The 18,561-nt window shown below is 41.8% G+C and overlaps 1 protein-coding gene across 5 annotated transcripts in view; it reads left to right on the top strand.

Moving 5' to 3' along the window:
• The first annotated feature begins 1,349 nt into the window (after nucleotides 1–1,349).
• ARHGAP24 (Rho GTPase activating protein 24) overlaps nucleotides 1,350–18,561 on the top strand; it is a 225,616-nt gene continuing 208,404 nt past the window's right edge. Inside the window, exons 1-2 of one of the 5 annotated variants that reach the window (XM_080365305.1) lie at nucleotides 6,161–6,179; nucleotides 6,696–6,808. Coding sequence is in view for 1 of the 5 variants with exons in the window: in XM_080365303.1 (XP_080221429.1) it covers nucleotides 6,064–6,175 (112 nt within the window). In the remaining 4 variants the exon portion in view is untranslated. Of the gene's footprint in view, nucleotides 1,588–4,909; nucleotides 5,319–5,896; nucleotides 6,180–6,695; nucleotides 6,809–6,887; nucleotides 6,910–18,561 lie in introns of those variants that run through there. The other 4 variants (XM_080365306.1, XM_080365307.1, XM_080365303.1 and 1 more) reach the window with 4 other exon arrangements.

Below are 18,561 nucleotides of genomic sequence, written 5' to 3'. Positions count from 1 at the left end.
TACATCTATGTGAAGGTGGGGAAACTATGCATTTAAACACCGGTTAGCAGGAACATAACTATACTTTTAAGTTCTGCTTGCATTCTTGTGTATATACATTTTAAGTGTATCACCAAAATAAACCCTGATGTAATATTTTTGGGTTTGCTAATTTCAGCTAGGCTGCTGCAGCTGCTAAATAGACAGCTGAGGAGTTTTATGTAATGTATTGCAGAATGTAAGTGTAGATGTTAATTTTTAAGGGGAAGAATTTTTTTTTTTCTTGCAGTGTCAGTGTTCCCAAGAGGGACAGGCTAAAAAGCTGGCTTTTTTTTTCCCTCCCCCCATGTGAATGTCAGCTTCTACAAAGATCCCATTCTCTGGAGGGTTTAAGTGTTTAAAAGGAACCAACATTATTTTTGAATGTTGCTAAGGACTCTCTGACATGTCCATTGTCAAACTGTGAAGAAAACCCATGCTATCTCTGTATTTGAAGGTTTTGCTCTCTATATAGAAAGGAACAGAGGTAAAATGTTCTGTTCTAAGCTGTCCTGTGCAAATAGGATCCAGAATTTGCTGATTTGAACTTTGATGTTTAATGGTAAATTAAGATTCACTGTTGGAATGGCTACATTAGGGAGGGGATTTTTAATTACATTCCTTCCTACCTGCTGCCATTCCTTGTAGGAACACATATGCTTGTGTTCTCTGCTTCTGACCAAAGACACAAGGTCAGTTACCTTCTGCCTGTCCTGTAATTCCAGGAGAAATTTGCTTAATGGCTGGGAAAGAATAGTATGTTCATATTAGTAAGGGCTACTTCCAGAGTAATCTTGGAGCAATATTGGAGGATGTTTAGGAAATCAAAGCCAAGATCAAAATGAGATCTAATGTGAGATCCTGGCAACAGCCTTGTGAAAAAGTCAAATCTTGTAGTCAACGAGTGCTTAAATAAAAACATTAGTTTTAAAGGTTTCTGTTGATGTACCTGGTTGTCTTGTTTCTACATTTTGTGCATTGATCTGTCACACCATAAATCATCACTATATCTACTGAAGCTTTTTTCTGTGTCTTCTGACACTTTTCAATTTCTAAAGAATTAATATAATTTGAAGCATATATTAGATGGGTGATCATCTTTTCCTCAGTCAGAATACAGTTGAATCAGCTTTCTTCTGCGTGTGTCCAGGAAAACCTTGTTTTGTTTTTTGTAAGGTTTTAGTGCAACTCTAGACTCAACAATCTGGACTTGGAGGAAGTAGACTAGATAAAATTGTTTGTGCTCTTATAAGAGGAGGAGAAATTCTCTGCTGAATACTGACCTCCAACCTAAACACTAGATTATTCTGAGCACTTGCACAGAAAGGAAGAGGGAAATGATGTAAATTATTTAAAATATTTGGTATTATGGTTCTCCCATGTGACTTGATGTATGCCATGCAGATCTTAATTGTCTTACATTAGTCCCAGTTGTCTAGACTGGAAAACAGAACATGTGGTTAAGAATTATGTTGCTGAGTGCAACTAAAGGTTGTGTGTGAGGTTCAGTTGCCGAGCACAGGGCTGGAAGAAGTTGTAAGGCACAGAAAGCAGAAAGTCTACAAACTGGTGAGTAATATCTTGCTGCAGTTGAGAGAAGTGGATGTGAAAGTGGCTGTATGTCTGTGGGTTCTCTGAGATAAAATGATTCCCAGCTGGACAACTAGATTTTGTAGATTTGAAGATGCACAGATTATCAAAACATTCCTGATGACTAGACTAGAAGTTTCCTGTATGTGTAAGGAAGATTACCTACAGTTTTCAATCCTTTTTCGGATGTGTCAGGTTTTGGCCCTGTCTTTGAGCACTTTCATGTCTCTGATTTAGGGCTATTAGTGTAAGTAGCTTGACTAATTTGTGAAACATCTTGCAGAATGTGTCCCTATGGAAACAGTAAAGATTTAAGCCACTTTTCTAGGTTTCGTCAATTAATTCTGAGTGTGGCTTGTCCTTTTCTTGCTGGGGACTAATGATATAGAACGATATTTATTCAGCGAGCTGTGGTTGTGTTTTCTACCTTGTGGCTTTAGATTTTGCTGCAACCTGCTATATTATATCCCAGTTCTTTTTGACTGTAATATTATTGACTGTAATATTGGATGAATGAAGGAAACAGTGGTGAACCAGTACTCAAAAATAGCCAACAAATGTTGGAACAGTAGTGTTTAAAAATTGTACATCTTCCAAAATACTCTAGACACTGGGGAGGTAAGACAGATTTCATCTGTAAAGTGGGTTAAGGGTAAAGGTGAACTGATTTCCATGAAACTGAATATGGGAAGTGACTATCCAGCCTGCTCTATTGCACAACATAACTGCTGCGAATAGGATGAGAAGATATTTCCCAAAATGTGTAGTGTATTCAGTACCACCTTCTCCATCAGTATTAGCCAACAGAAACTGCAGGGGCAGCAGATGCCTTCGGGGTTTAGTTATATTGAAAAAAAGTGGTTTTTCCCGTTTGTTTATACACTTGTCCAGTTTGTTCACCAGACAGTAGTGATGCCTGCAGAGAAGCCCTGTTACAAAGACTGTGTATATACGCACATGAACACATAAAGAGTGAGGCTTCTGTGTATACTCTATGAAGTCCACAAGCTGTGCAGACCCCCTCTTGCTAGATTAGAAAATGCTTGCAAAATAAGTCTGACTTAGTGAATGAAATTATTTTTTTTGTTGTTGTTTGGCATCCTGTGGTGCAGAACTTTTCAGTGTGTATCTTCAGGTGTTGACAGTCACACGGTTAACTTTAGCAGTAGATTTTAAACAAATAACCTGTTATGCCTTCTACAGTGATGAGGTGAGAAGGTGAGGCTCTGCACAGAGCAACAAAGTCAATTTGCTGCTTCCACTGGTATAAAAGGCTTTAAGGGCAAGAGGCTTAGTAGTGGACTGTAAATAGTTCAGTGGTGGTAGTAATTACAGATCCATTTCTACATAAGATGAGCAGGGAAGAGGGAACTTGGCTAAGGTACTCCATGACCCCCAGCTAAGTGACCCCACTTGCAAAAGGAGCATGTTTGTCCAGAGGGGTAGAATTATCTTTGGAACTGCCTGCAGTTGCCCATGGGTATGCCGTGCCTGAGCAGACTCACTCTGTCCCATGCAAATGCAGTTTTCATCCTTCCCATTTGTTTGATTGCTTGGTACAGTGTATCGGGCTTGTCCCGTTAGATGTTTTGAAAAAAACCATCATGTTTTTCTTCCAGACAGAAAGATTCAAAATTTTAGTTCCCTGCTACGCAAAGGTCAAGTCTTTGTGTCCCAGTCTGCTCAGGTAAGATACCCAAGAAGTTAGATAGGAGCGGTCTTGGCAAGGAAAACTAGCTGGGTACCTACCAGCACCAGCCCAGGCTTTTCTTAGTCTTAGTGGTGTATTGCATGGAGTTGGGTAAACCATTTCCAGTTACAGATCTGGTCCTGCTGGCCCTTCCCTGATGTAGATAATGAATGAGTAATGTTACTGATGATGTACACACAGAAAACACAAGATGGGGTGAAGAATTTTAATGTGTCTTGCAGATGAGCCCATAAAGCTGCAAATATGAATTGTTTTATGTTCTGAAACTCAGCTTGAAAAGGATATCAGCTAGCAAACCATGACTGCTGCAGAGAGAAGGAACAGTAGCAAAGGGCCACCAATAAGAGAAGGAAGGAAATCTGACTTCAAAAGGTCTCCTCATTGTTATTGTTGTAATTATGTATTAATAGCCAGACTTCAAATGTGCGGTTCTTCAAGGATATGAGTGGCTTTGCAGCTCAGTTTTTGAAAGCACCCATGTTGCGGGCCCAAGGCTGTGAGCTTTTTGCTGTGTGTGAGCAGTTCTGGCGCAGGACCAGGGGGTCTGCGTGTGCCCACTGCTGCAGCCAGCAGTTCCAGTCTGCCCTGCAGCTTGCTTCCTGTGTGTCTCTGTGCTTAGGAAGTACATTGTGCCACTCTCCTTTCTCTCTGGTAGCTGGAAATTTCCCTGGGGTTACTTCTCTCTTAAGAGAACAGTACAGCAACAGAACAGTAATTTCCTATAATTTAAACAAGAGGTCTTGTGTGTTAATATGGCTGTTGTTCAAATAAAGGCACGGAGCTGCGGAGACGAAAGTTACAGAAGTGCCTGCGTTAAGTTTTTATATAGTGTCGATTACTGTGATGCATAAAGTGAGGCTCCCATATGTACAGGCACCTCATCAGAGCAGGCATGGTCCTTGATGGTGGAAGGCTTTCCAGCCCATTAAAAAATGTTTTTTCTAGTATGTCATTCTGGCTGTTCTCCTTGTGAGCCTGCCTTTGGCAGCTAACCAGACCGAAGGCCAGCACAGGTATCCTGCTGTGCATGTGTTTAATTGTGTTCTCCTCTTTGCTGTCTAAAGTTTGTGCATGTTTACTTTCTCTTCTTGAGCAGCCGTGTATCTGTATACTCTGTTTACTCTTGGAGGGAAAAAAAATTACACTGGTGTAGTGGCAGCAAGACTTAGTGTTTCTTCAGACTGGCGTGGTTGTTGGGACAAGCTGCATTTTGGCGAGGTGCAGCATGCTGTCCCTGATGCTGAGGACCTCTGTTGGCCTATCATCTCTGAATTTGGCAGAGAGATGATGGGAATGGTTTTGCTCTGCCTTCTCCTTGTTTTATCTCTACGGACTTGTTTTCCAGGGACAGGAGTGGGAACCAGCCCTTGGGCTGAGTGGCTTGCATAGTTCTTTTTTCTGGCTGGCTATTCTCATGACAGACTGGGAAAGTGAGGAAGGTGTCTTGGGTGTATTCCCCTTCATGTGCTGATATCTGGGCTGGCTGCTGCAGGCCTCAACCCTTCTTGCAGTATTAGTGAGAGGCAGAGTTCAGAGATTTGATGAACTGTGAATAACCAGGCAGTTGAATGATTTTTTTATTACTATTCCACCCCACCCCCACCCCCGTTAAAAGTAGAAGCTGCTCCAGTGCAGTGGTATCCCATTATCACTGCTGCAAGCTATAACATGTCATATGTTAACAGTATGTAAATGTTCTTCAGACCTCATCTATTGAAAAACTTCATAGACCTGAGGAATTTGTTAAACTGATTGCTTGCAAAAGGCTGTAACTATGTCTTGTAGTACTCAGGAGTTTTTAGTGCTGTCACATTGGGTGGAGCTGGAACCAGCAAATGCAGAATTCTAAGTGGGTCATGGGAGGGAAGTCAGTGGAAGTGTGTCTAGGTCTGTCCAAACTGCATACTCATCAGATGCTGAGATTCTAGGTCATGCAAAACACTTTTCCAGCTTCTACAGATTTGCCAGCTCCAGTCATTAGAGGAACACCACGTGGCTGGTATGTGTAGCTGAAAATGGGCAGGGTTTTTTTTCATAAATGTGTACAGTATGCAGAAACTGGGTGTAAAAGTGTACTGTTGTGCTGTTTTCAGCTATTATTAGTAGTAATTTTTTCTTATAACCTCATTGTGGTATAGTATTAGAGACTGCTGCTTTTTCTCCTGATGGGGATCTGAAAGATGTGACCAGTAACACAGGGCAATTAATATTTTCCAAGAGAGGATGTTTTTCCACCTAAAACCAGTACTGTGGCATCTGATGTGCTGGAGTGAGGTGGTGGGAGGGAGGACAGAGGATACACATCATTACTTGCACCAAGTGTGGGGAAGAGTGCAGCCTCACGCTCACTGAGTCACCCGGGAACAGACGACAGTCATGCCATTCAGAGAGGGAACAGCGGCTCCTGAAACCCAATTACAGCTGCAGTTCCCATCATAACTCCCATCCTGATTTCTGCTGTGTGACTGAGTTGGGGCTGGGCCTGCGGGAAAAGGCATGCAGACCTTGTGCAGGTTCCACGGAGACCTCCGTCAGGTCCACCCAAGGTAAAATCCTTAGTCCCACTTAAACAGACCATCGTACCCAGTCGCAGAGAGGCAGGCTGTTGAAAGTAGATGAGTCAAGACCACTTAAGAGTGTGTCTAGTTGACTGAAGAGGCATCACAGGCAAAAATATAAAAGGAGGTGGGCGGCAGCAAACATCTGTGTAGGGTCACAGGGTGTCTCTGTCAGTTGGTGGCCGTATGCAGCAGGAGAGGAGCCCCTTGCCCCAAGGGCACGATCGAGTTGCTGCTGCTGCTGCTGCTGGTGTAAGGTCTCCGGCAGAAGCGCATGGTAGCGCTGAGAGGAATCACAGTGCGTAGCGCGGCTGTGTCCTACCCCTGAGAGTGCAGACCCCGCTCCGCAGCACCAGCAGCATGGTGAAGCAGCTCACGGAGGGTCTCCAGGCACTGTCGGGGAGGCGGGTGCCGTGTCGCTGGGATTTCCAGAGATGTCTGGGAAGGGGGCCGGATTCCTCCCCGGCGCTACAGCAGTGCCGCTGGCGCGCTCCAGAGCTGCCAGCTGCCAATGAAATCTGAAACGCGGGGCTGTGTCTGCGGGCTGGCCCTGGGAGGCCGTTCCAGCCTCTCGTACTGTATATTTACACATTCATACACACACAGCCACTCTTTTTAACTTCTTGGGCTGCTCCTCCTCGTGCGGCAGCTGGGATTTCTGGAGGACGTACGGTGGGGAGCGCAGAGCTGCTGTGTGGTGGCGGTAGCCTTGGGTGTGCGCGGATCGGCTGAGCGGCTGAGAGGGTGAAGGAAAAGAAACTTCTGAGTGCAGTCAAGCTGAAACAAGCTGTCACTCTTTCCGAATTTGTCTCAAGAAGCCACCGTGTTTATGGGTGAGAATATTGACCCTGCCTGTGGAAGGTAGGAGTCCTGGTCTGGGGCAGTTCCGGAGCTCTCGCTGGACTGGGTCAGCGCTGCAGCTAAAACCCGGGTAGGTAGCATCGCTGTGATTTTTATCTTAGTGACAAAACCGTGTGGTCTTTGCAGGACGAGTAATTGCTGCAGACCAGGAAGCAGTGGCAGCAGCTGTCTGTGAGTGTTACGGCTGGTCTTGCCTGCTGGAGGGTGTGTGTGTGGGGAGGCATCTCGAAGTGGTGTTGTGTGCTGTTATTTCCTAACAATGTCAAATACTTTGTAACGGGATTCCTTTTTGTTGGTTTCAGGGGTACAAGCAGAGTATGTGTCATCTGACTACTTGTTAGCTTAAATATAACTAAAAGCCCTTTGTGCTTTCTGCAATCTCCATGTTAGTGTTCATCTTTGAATTTGTGATGGTTGTCTTAAAATCTTCCTCCTCGTACACAAATATCTGTAGCAGGCTTTCAGAATCAAGGTTCTCACTGAGACAGACTCGACAGCAAGGACACTGATAGTAATCACAAAAGAGTTTGAGAGTCTTCAGTGGATTTTTGAGCTACTGAGTGGATTTCTTTTTAATGGAGTAATTGGCTTCCCCTTTTTTCCCCTCTGTTGGGCTTGTGTGTATGTCTCTATCTTTCATAGTAGTAACATGAACGTATGTTGTCAGTTTGGGGGTTTTCTTTTTTCAGCAGTGTCAGCAGTAGTAAGTAATTCATGTTTGATGATGTTAGAAACATTTTTACAACAGATGACTGGAAAAAAACAGCAGGGTATTTTTAGATAGGTACCCGTGTCCTGTATAGGTAGAAACAAGAAACCAATTTAGTTCTCTGTGTAGCATAGTGACTTCATAACACTGAATTTGTCTAATCTGAATTCTTTTTGTCTGTGTTAAGTAGCACAGTTGCTGGGAGAGGGTGAAAGCTCTTATTAGATCAGCAGGTATTAAGATGCTGTTAGGTTAAGTTTTTCTGTTGCAGAGTAGTTCTGTACCTGGAAGGTGACAATAACTTTTGTACATTCGGGGAAAAAGAATTTCCTGTGAGTTAAGAAATAAGGGAGGGTTATTTATTAATACAAGGGGCAAAGCATCCAATCCTAGCTAAAAATCATTGAAGTGGCACCTCATACTCACAAGAAGACATGTAGAGTTAAAAGCAGAGGTAGAGAAAAGTGAGTGAGAGTCAAGTGCTTTGTTTCCAGTCCCATGACATTTTCATGTTGTGGCAGGTTATGTTATTGCAAAAGGCATCTTCTAGTACGTGATACAGTGACTTGTGTTAAAAATAAATGTGCTTAGAACTCATGTTTCTTTGTGCATGGTGCCTAAACTTATTTGTCTGCCTCTTCTTTGATTGTTGTCCTGTCTATCAGCTGCTTTTTTCCTTCTCTTGTTCTTTACTTGGTTTTCATTCTTAATGAAATTAAATAAGTTTAGTTTGGAATAAATAGTTTGCCCACCCAAAGGAAAAAAAAAAAAAAGGCCCACAGTAAGTAAAAAAACACAATATAAAGCCATGTAGAAAACTCTGCTAGCAACATGATTCTGTGTGGAAGACACCACTTCTTCGCACTGTATGGCAAAGCACTTCTGTGTGCAAGTGAGAGGGAGCCTGTGGGTTATTCCTTTAAAGACTCTCCTGTGTTTGCATGCAGGCTGGTGTGTAAAGATCGCTTTTATTAGTGGTCCTATAGCTAGGTTTAGTTTTCATAAGATGGAGTTAAGAAAGCTAGAAATGAAGATCCCTTAAAGGAAATTACCTCACAAGTAATAGTTTGAACTCCTGATAAGGTCATGTCTTCAGAAGTAACTAGAATAGAGAAAACCCCTTCGAGCTCCATGTGCAGCTATTGTACACAGGCCTCTCTCAGGACCTTTTCATCTCTTGCTGCTTGATTCAATATCTGGTTTTTTTTTAAACACACCAGGTTGGGGGGGAAGGGAAGGAGCTGAAATTCACAGTGGGTAGTTTGAAGTGATTTGCATCCTATATTACCTTTAGCTGTCTTCTCTGCAGGCTGTTTGGTTTTTATTGTGACCTGATGGCCTTTGGAAGTATGCTTTATTCCTGGAGCTATTACTTACTTGCTTTATCTATATTGGACAGAGGGAATGCTTGACAGGTTTGTTTTTTTTAAATAACCTTCTGGAACAGAGTGCGACACTCAATAATATTGGGGTGGGATTGGTGTTGTAAACTGTCTTGCAGGTGAATGAACTGTATGTTAGCTTTCAGCCAGGAAGAAAAAGAAAAGGTTTTCTTATGTTGGCATTCTAAAACAAAAACACTGAAGGAGAATAGCTGGTATATAGGGTTTCTTCATTCACTGTCTGGAACTTGACTTTCTGTAATGTGGAGAACTCCAGGTTAAGACGAGTGGCTGATAATGTTGGATGATAGTGAAACACACAGCTTTCTATGAAACTTGTTACTCCACTGCTAGTCTTGGGAGGAACAGAAACTTAAAAAGATAAAAGAGGCTAAATTTCCAGCTTAGATTCTCATCCTACATGTAAGACTGCAGAAAGTACTAGTGGTAAGATTTGGTCTATGTTAGTTTCTGTTATTATGCTAAAAGCAATGATTTCAAGTTAGATATTTTTTTTATAGTTGTTGCCTGCATTTATTTAGAAAACGTAGATTAATTGCCTTTTTTTTTTTAAATTGGAGGAGAAAAGGTGGCTCAGTTCTATAGCAATGAAAAGGGTATGAAAATACCAGGCATCTCAAAGATGGGTGTATGTCAGCTTCAGCAGCATAGCAGACTTCAAGTCCTGTGCTGAGACAGATAAAGATCCTTAATCTGTAGAGATGTAATCAAATGATGCTGAAATCCCAGCCTTATAGCAGCGGGGAGGGCACACAGCCTTTGGTGGCAGCAGTACTGTGGGAGCCAGGAGCCAGGCTGCCTTGCCATGGCACTGTGCATGAGCTCCCAGAAGCAGCTGGATAGTGTTAGGAAGCAGCTCGCTTTGGTTCTTGTGGTGTCCCAGCCTTGCTAGGACAGCCAGCAGCTGGTGCTTGCCAAGCCTCATGGTTTTGTTGTCTTCACTTTCAATAGGTACATCCAGGATGTGCCTGCAAGCGTTGAGTTTATGAAGTGACTTTTGGTTAGCAAGCTGGCTGTGGCAGCCTGTCTAAGTGGCAGATCTTGATGTGAGGAGCTCCATGCAGAGAAACTCCTTCCTATTCTGCAGCTTCTTGTACTTTTCCTGACTCCTCCTACTTCAGCATTTTGCCAGTTACATTTTTGTGATCAGAGTGTGGATGGTAAGGACTGGAGTGAAGCTGTAAATTTATTTTGTATTTGATTACGAATCAAATGTGAACCATAAGGGTCCTTGGTTAGGTCCCATTTATAAGCTAGGTCATTTATTTTTGAAAATTATCCTGTTTTGGTAACAGAAAGTCACTTGATGAACTCTCAGTGCTCGCAGTATATTCACTTGGTGTAATTATCATCAGTCTTAAATTATGTGCTTTACTGCTTGTTTTATTTCACTGTCTTTTAACTACCAGCTTTGTTAGCTCTGGTTGTTATTAGCTTTTTGTACATTTAATAGCCTTCTCAATACAAATTTCTGCTCCTTCTAGAGTTACTATTGTTCTTTACCTTCTGTTTGTAAAAGCAGAAAACAGAGTTCCTTCATTATGTTCTCCCATTCTTTAGTGATTCTAGCCTTTTAAAAATGGTTTCCAGTTTTCCAGAATGCTTCTAGATGTTTACCAGCGCTGGAGGTAATATTTAGGGTGTAGTCCTGCGAAACCCAGAGACACAATGATTTTATACTGTCTTTTTCCTTGTTAAATAGTCTTGTGATGACAGTAGAGATGGGGCTGTTGTGTTGAACAGGGACCTTGGTTCTTTCTTCAGGAGGATGCTCTCAGGTGCTGTCAGTTCTTCACAATTTGTGTGTCTGCTGAGCAAGAACACATGGGCTGGTGCACAAACAGCTGTCAGTCACATTTCCTCTTTGCAATTAACGGCTTCCTTGGTACTTGTCACCTGCACAGTTTTTAACTCATGATCTTTTTTAAAAAAAATTTTCCTTCCAAGTCATTGGCTAAACTGTGAAATAAGATCCCCTGAGACTAGAAACCACCTGCAGTATGATGCTTTTTTTTTACAGTCATGTTTTTTGACTTATCTGTTAACTGTTTGAATAAATTTTGTCTGGCTGGCTCAGCTCTTGTTTCATTGGACTTTCCTAATGAAAGTGTCATGCTCTACCAAGCCAGAGGCCTTGAAGGAGCACACAAGCTCAGTGATTTTAACAAACTTGCATTGTTTACTGTTGTACTGGTTAGTTTGGAGGGGCTTTCATTCTCTATGGCTCAATGAGACAAAATTTAGCAACAAGTCTTGAATTCCTTGGCAGTGTTTATACAGTTTCTTGTCATGAAATAACATTCATTTTCCTATATTTAATTCTGTTCAATTTTGTATAATAGCAATTATGATTAGTAGCTCTTTAGTAAAGACATCTTGCACGTCTGTTGCTTCCAAAATTTAACTGGTGTGTCCTGTTGTATTATTACTACATGTGTCTTTCCTTTTAGAGCAGTTTAAATTTTAATTGGGCTGATATTCTTGGCCTGCCAAATTGAACAGTCATGAAGTGTTATAAAAAGTAAAACGCAAAACCCCAGAAGTTTGTCTGTATCTTGAGGGCAGTATGATCCCTCTAGGTCACTAACTGGGAAGAACCAAACATGTTTTTTCCTGCGTTAGTGTGGTCTGGGCCAAAGTGTGTTGGTTATTTCCATATTTTGAGGTGTTTCCCTGTTTTGCAAGGAGGTGAAGTGCTCCTTCAGTAGGCAGAGAAATTAGCCTTCCGGTTAATTCTTACTCAGATGACCTGACCTCAGCTCCAGTGGTAGCATTCTGGATTTTCCTTAGGCTGCCTTTCTAGCTGTTTCTTTAAGCTCCCCCAGCTACCACATCCTCCTTTGTGAGAAGAAAAATGTGAAGGAGGATAGTGGTGACACCAGGGAAGTTGCTGGCTGCCTGAAAGTGCTAGTAGTTTGCAGCTTAAGCTGGAAAAGGTTTAAAAAAGGGTGAGAAGAACAGTCAAAGGCATAGCACAGCTTCTGTCCAAGAAACAGTGAAGCAGGAAGGAGCTTTTCAGCCTGGAGATGAAATGACCGAGAGAACTGCATTAACGAGTGGCAAGGAAAGGGTGAGCAGAGGCCAGTTCTTCCCTCATTTTCCAGTACAGGAATCCCAGGATGTATCAAAGAGTGACAGCAGCAGGCTCAAAACAAATGAAAGGAGATAGTACTGTGCACAAGAGGCAAATAAAGTGTAATCAAGATGCACAAGTACTTGCTGGAAAATGTTGTGGTTAGTGAAGGGAAAATCCAGCTTTAAGGGTAGCTATCCAAAAGAATTGTTGCATGCTTGTCTGGGTTACCCTGCTTGTCCCTGAGGTTTTACTTTAGTCTCAGTTAGAGACAGGATGCTGGGCTGGGTGGACTCTTTCCATCCCATTGTAGCCATCTGTTGTTCAGTTTTGACCCTCTTTTGTTTGGATGTTCCTTATATAGGGGGAAAAAATAATTTGATATTCTGTTTGTGGCTTGATGGAAAGGAGCTGAATGACTACAGCAGGCTGTTGCTATACGTGAAGGCTTGCCTTCTTCAGTTGGAAGTGTGTGGCTGTAAGGAAGGATAAGAGTTGATGTTGCAAAGCAAGTTGTGATGAATCCTTGTGCTTTTGATTTTTAAAGATTACAACCCTGTTTCCAAGTAGTGCTGTAGGCACATGTGTGCACAATCTTAGACGGTGAGTATTTAGAAAATGAATCACAAGAGTGGATCACATGATTTCAAGTGGAGCAGACCCCCTGAAGCATGTTGGAGCTTATTTAAGTAGAAAGTCTTTCTCTACATACCCAGCTTGACAGCTGGCACTGTAGAGGTGAAAAAATAAGAAGCTGAAGCGCTACCCTGCTCTGACAGTCCCAGTGTGCTAAATGACTGTTTAGCAAATGGGAGAGCACTACAGTCAAGGGTGACTTAAAGTGTGCTTAAGGCCCCTCCTGAGTTGGTTGAGAAAGAAAAATGATGCAGAGGCTGCAGACAGTTAGCTCTGCTCCTTGTTCTTCAGATCCTGCTCTGTGCATCAGCTAAATGTGGTGACTGCCCTCCACAGCCAAAATGTCTGGTAATTCTTTCAGTATTTTGGAGGAGGAAAAAAAGTTTCAGTAAATCCCTAAATCTGGAGGAGCTGCGCATTCTATGATAGCTCCAAGAGCTTGTTGCCATCATGGCCATGTGTATTTATAACTGGCTACTTCAGCTGATTAATACTGTAATAGAGTGCTAATCATACCTACTTGAGCTTTGACTGAGAAATAAGAATTACAGTTACTAATATATAGCACAGAGTACGATAAAACTCATTCTTAATGCTTCCCATTGGAGCACAACAGATTGCTGCAATTCAAAGACAAATATATGAAGACAGACATGTATCTAGGAGATGAAGACAGACTTTTGGAAATCTATTTATTTAATGATATCATCGCCGAATTACCAAAGTATTGTCTTGGAAATTGTGCCGAGTTATTTGGGGTCTTAGTGGTGGTGTTAAATGTGAGATAACAGTGAAAAAGCTGGGCTGTACATCTGCTTATAATTATAAATTACTTACCCTGGTATTTTGATTGTCCACAAGAAGTCAGAGCAAGCAGCTTATTTGCTGTATAACCTTTGTATGGTGGTGCCTCTGGGCATTTCCTTCAAGGGTTTGGGTTTCTGATTTTTTTCTGGTTGTGTGTGTTTGTGTGTCTCTATGGTGGGTTTGTGTTGAGCTTTTACCTCTTATCCGTGATTGAGATCAAAATTACATGTCAGATGCATGGATAGTCACTGTGGTTACCCACTACTAAGCGGTCTTGCAAAACACAAAACAAGAAATCTTGGATGCTAGAAAGAAATCTTATCTCTGGCAGCTGCAATATTTGTGCAGCTGTTCCCACAGATGTTTCTTTTATTTGGTCTTTTTAATTTCTCCTAAAAAGCAAGTGAACTGAGGGAAAAATGTTAAAGGGCCTGCCTGGAGAATGAGAAAACTTCCAATAACTTGTAGTTTGGAGATAGTGATGTACCTTCTTTTAAAAGGATTGTGAATTCTTACTTTATGTTTGCAAGTACAAAGCCTGTTCAGTCTCTGTATTCAGAGAGCTTTGCAAATGGGCTTTGAGAGTTCAGAATCTTTGGGGATCTTAATAGCTTTGCTGGAACCTAAATCAATTTGATCTCAGTAACTTCAATGTAAAATATGCTGAGTTTTGAAGTGAATAGGAGAAATCCCGGTCAAAAAGCTTGTTCTGACAGAGTTTTGCAGTGTGGCTAAAAATGAAGTTTCAGAATGAAAGCATAGTAGCAACCCTTCCCTCCCTCCAGGTCGGTAACTGGTTTCCAGACTGGAGACTAATTCTGTTCATATGGGTTGCCAAATATCATTCAGCATCCACTATAAGACAGGTTTATTCACAGTTTTTAAAAAAAGCAAATACAGTTCCATTATATGGCTGTGGGAATTCTTGAAGGTGCCGTTTTAAATACAGTTCAAGTAAAAATTATTCAGAAGTCAATAAATTAAATGGAATGTAAAACATTAACATTTGGGGCATGATGCTGAAACCCCTTTGCCTCCGAGGAGTGTACAGGGCTCAGACCGGAGTCAGTTAACTTCATCCTCCATAAATTTATAATAAATAATATTTAGAAAAAACATACATTTGTAGAAGTAGATGCCAGCAGGCTTTCTTAGGTTGGGTTGGGTTTTTCTCAAGAGAGGGGCAACTAAGTAAGCAGCAAGAAACTGTAAGAACGCATGCTGTAAGTAGTGTTTTTGAGTAATGAAAGCTTACAAAAACAATATGTATCTGTCCATAAGCAAAAGAGACCTGGTGCTTTTGGGTTGTTTAGTTTTCTTTGTAACCTGGTATGTGTGTGATACCTGCTGCCTAGGCTTAACCAGCCATGGCTCAGTCCTCTTTCTTAAGAGAAAATGTCTTTGTGTATTGCACTGAAAATGAGAGAGCAGCACATAAATGTATCAGGTCGGTAAACATCAGGAAGGGAACAGAATTGGGTGATAATGCAGGAGTAAATTTGTGTAGACTGCCCATGAGTGTGCTGGGATGGAAAAAAAAAATTCTAACAGAGTAAGGAGTTCCTGGGTAGGCTTGGGACTGCTGGGTTGGGGGTGAGGGGAAATACTAAAATAGCTGTTTTGATGGTGTTTTTTCAGTATCTGAAGTAACTGTGTTGCTGGCTCCCATGGGGCTTCAGAAGCTGGGCCTAATGAATTGGGAGGTCCTATCCTGTCAGGCCTGTTTGTCATGTGTGGACAGTTGTGAAAGGATAGCCGGGTCCCTAACCATAGGAATATTTTACATGTATTATAAGAAGTGCCAAGGCAACAATAAAACTGACAGTAAATAAACATGCTTGCAGTAGGACCCTTATTTTCACTGTGATGATTCTGTCCTGTAATAAGCCAACTATTAATTAATTTCTCATAACTTTACTGATTTTGAAGAAATTGCTAGGTCTCAGCATTGATGTTACAAACAATTCTGGTCATTTGCCATGATGATTTGACTCCTGGTTTAGTCAGCTGTTACTGCTAGGCTTTACCACACTTAGAAATGGTTGTTGACTCTGCCCTTTGCAGTGGTCTGTGGGTCTTTGTGTGGGAGTAGCCACATCGGTTCCTTCAAATGCTGCCTTCTCCCAGGCGTAAGGGGAGAGGGAAGCTTCTGGGAAGGAGCAGGGGGCAGCTGTGATAATGACTGTAAATTGGGGAACTTGGCACAGTTTCTTTTGCTCAGCACAAGTATCTTGTGGTTGACTGTTGAGTCCTTTCCTGTTTAATATGCGTTGAATTTCCACGGGCACTTCTTGTGCTCCTGCTGACCAGCTGGGCTCACAAAGCTCACAGTGCTCTTGGCTGACACCAGTAAAGGACTAAAGCAGCCAGCTGAGTGTGGACCACATGGCACATTCAGCGTCAAGACTATTTATCATGTAACAAGATTAAGCCATCGTGTAGCACTGCTGTACAACACAGGCTCACGCAGCTCCCAACGCCTTTCCTTGGCAACTGGAAAAGTGCAGAACAGGAGTTTGGCATAGGGGTGATCCTCTGCTAGCATTAGAAATAAAATCCTAAATGCTGAGATTCCCTTCAGATGTTTGTGTGTTATTTGATGGCATCACCCCTGGGACACTGCTTTGGAGATCTTCATCTCCCAGCATGAACAAGAAGGCTGTGAAACGTGAGTTTTGCCGTTTCATACTTTCATAGGGACTACTAGAAAATAATGCCTTAGCCAAAAGGACACAGTAGATATTGTTAGTCTAAATATGATTATGCAGTAAGTATTTTGCACCTTACTTGGATGTCCAGTAAGTCATGATAAATTACTGTACAAAACCTGGTGGAAATACCTAGTAAAGGAAATAATTTCTAGGCTGTGCTGTTACACCAAATGCTGAATGAACACAGGATGATGAAACAACAATGAAAAGGTCACGCTACTGCAGTGGTGGGAGAAAAGAGTGGAATGATGGGATACAAACAGTACTACTGAGAGATTTCAGAGAGACATGCCTTTGTGATATTTCAGTTTCTTTTCTGAGGATGTGAAAAACCGGCAGTTGTCACTGAGGTGTTGCTGTGGGCAGGTAGGTATCACAGGGAATAGATCCAATTTCACTTGCAGACTGATTACCTTATAGTGCTGCTGGACTGCTGAATTGTAGACAGATTGGGAAGTGTTGATAGATGTGGGAATGTTACATGAGGAGCTAATTATTTCTCAAATGACTAGTCAGAAAGTTTAGGTTTTGCCTTTTTTTTTTTTTTTTTTTTGCCTCAGAGTTCATTAAAAGCTTTCACCTGCCATTTGGCTCTCCCTTGTAAGTTGTTATTACCTTGAGTCAAGAAGGATCCTTAGGTTTTTCTTTGAAAATACAGAGCTGCTTATGCCTTCTCTGGCAAGGGCAGGTCTGTGCTACTGGGCTATGCATCGAGACTAGGCTTGATGGAGGGGAAATGAAAGGTTTGTGTGGAAGCATCTGTAGTTCATAACAGATGTTTTGTAGGAGGTGATGCTGCTCAAAAGGCACAGCTGGGCTGCAAGCCTGTGATGTCCCATGAGCTTAGGCTTCTGAGGAAAAGTTAGCTTTGGTAACTTTGGTTACTGTTGTGGCACTATGACATACATCATTATGGAGCTGAATACCCTCCTCTGCTTTATAGCTGCAGTGTCTTAGGCTGGTGGGATTGTCCTGGGGACAGACAAAACCAAAACTGAGTGTCTGGGGCCTGTGATGCCACTCTGTTATGAAGATACTTTAAGTTAGGTTGTATTTATTTTTTAATGCCATAAAATATCCAGCAAATCTCCATACGACATGTGTCTTGAGGGGGAAAAAGTGTATGGGAGCTGTGATAACATTTTTCACTCAGCGGTTTGATTTTTGAGCCGCAGATACACTACTTGTTCTACTTTTTGTAGAAGAGTTTAGCATTTTCTTCTGAACCTTGGAGGTGCCACATGATGGGCTACTCTGTGTGTAACAAGTCATCAGGCTGTTCAGTTCCTGTGTTACATACCTTAAAGAGCTTAAATGTGAACAGTGTCATGTACCTTAATGATTCAGAGCCTCATTGCTTCTTTCATCCCTAGGCGGGGATCAGGTGTTCACGGAGATATGGTTTGCATGCATCTTGTTTGAAGTAGTCTTGAAGTACTCAAAAAATCCTATGATACCTCCCATTGAGTCTACATCTTTCTCTCATGGAAAGTTTCTCTTTGCATGTTACTGAGCTTTATGAAGTCCTGTTCTTTAATATGTGTGGGGCATACCTCCTCTACATCTTTATGTATTGAAAGGCAGTGTTTGTTTTCCATTTTCTGTCTTCTCACTTATTACATCTGGGATCAAAAGGCAGATAAGAAAAAAGAAATCTATTTTACTTGAAGGATGGTCCCTGTCTACCCATATTTACTGTTATAGCATGTTCACATAAAAGAAAAGGTGTACAATTAGCCAAATCTTCCACTGAAGGAATATTTAGTAGTATCAGCAAGGTAAGGTACTTGGGGATTTCCAGGAAGAACTGCTCTTCTGCCCATCTTTTCTACTTATGTGGAATTTCTACTATAGAAGTTGTGACTTGCAGTGCCTACAGTTGTACATCTTGCATTTGCCCACCCCAGTGCTTTTGAGAATGAGTAAATAAGTAAGATAGAGTAGGTTTTCTTTTATATCCCTCAGTAAGATTTGTTCTTGCCTTTGATCCGCACTTTGAAGCAGTGAAGAGGTAACACTACCTTGGAGAATAACCAGAGGTATTCGGGAATTGCCTAGAATCATGGAAACCCAAGTATCAAGCATGTCTAAAATCTCTCCGTATGGGAAGATTACTGACACTTCCAGCCAGTATTGAATATTGGCTGTGGTATGATAGTACAGCTGAAAGGATACATGCAGACTTACAGGTGCTGGCTTGGAAAATGTGTGAAGCTGGTGGTAGCAAGGTCCTCTTTAGATTAGTGTGAAGTTAATGTCTCTGCTTAAAAACCAAGATGAAAACTTGAGCTCAGAAAGCGCGTGCTCCTGGAGGTCTGGAAAAAGTAGATTTTTTTTGTATGTGTGTGTTTTCAGAAGCATACAGAAACACAGCTTTCTGGCATCTGCTACAGATGGCTAGCAATAAAAGGGTTGAAGTCTTATCACAAAACCAAAAAGATGATTTATTGGAAATGCCAAGGAATAAATCACAGAGCATATCAG

This window comes from Falco punctatus (genome assembly GCF_963210335.1).
Source record: "Falco punctatus genome assembly, chromosome: 1".
Taxonomy (NCBI): Eukaryota; Metazoa; Chordata; class Aves; order Falconiformes; family Falconidae; genus Falco; species Falco punctatus.
Note: the sequence above shows the minus strand (reverse complement) of the source record. Positions and strands in the feature narration are given on the sequence as shown.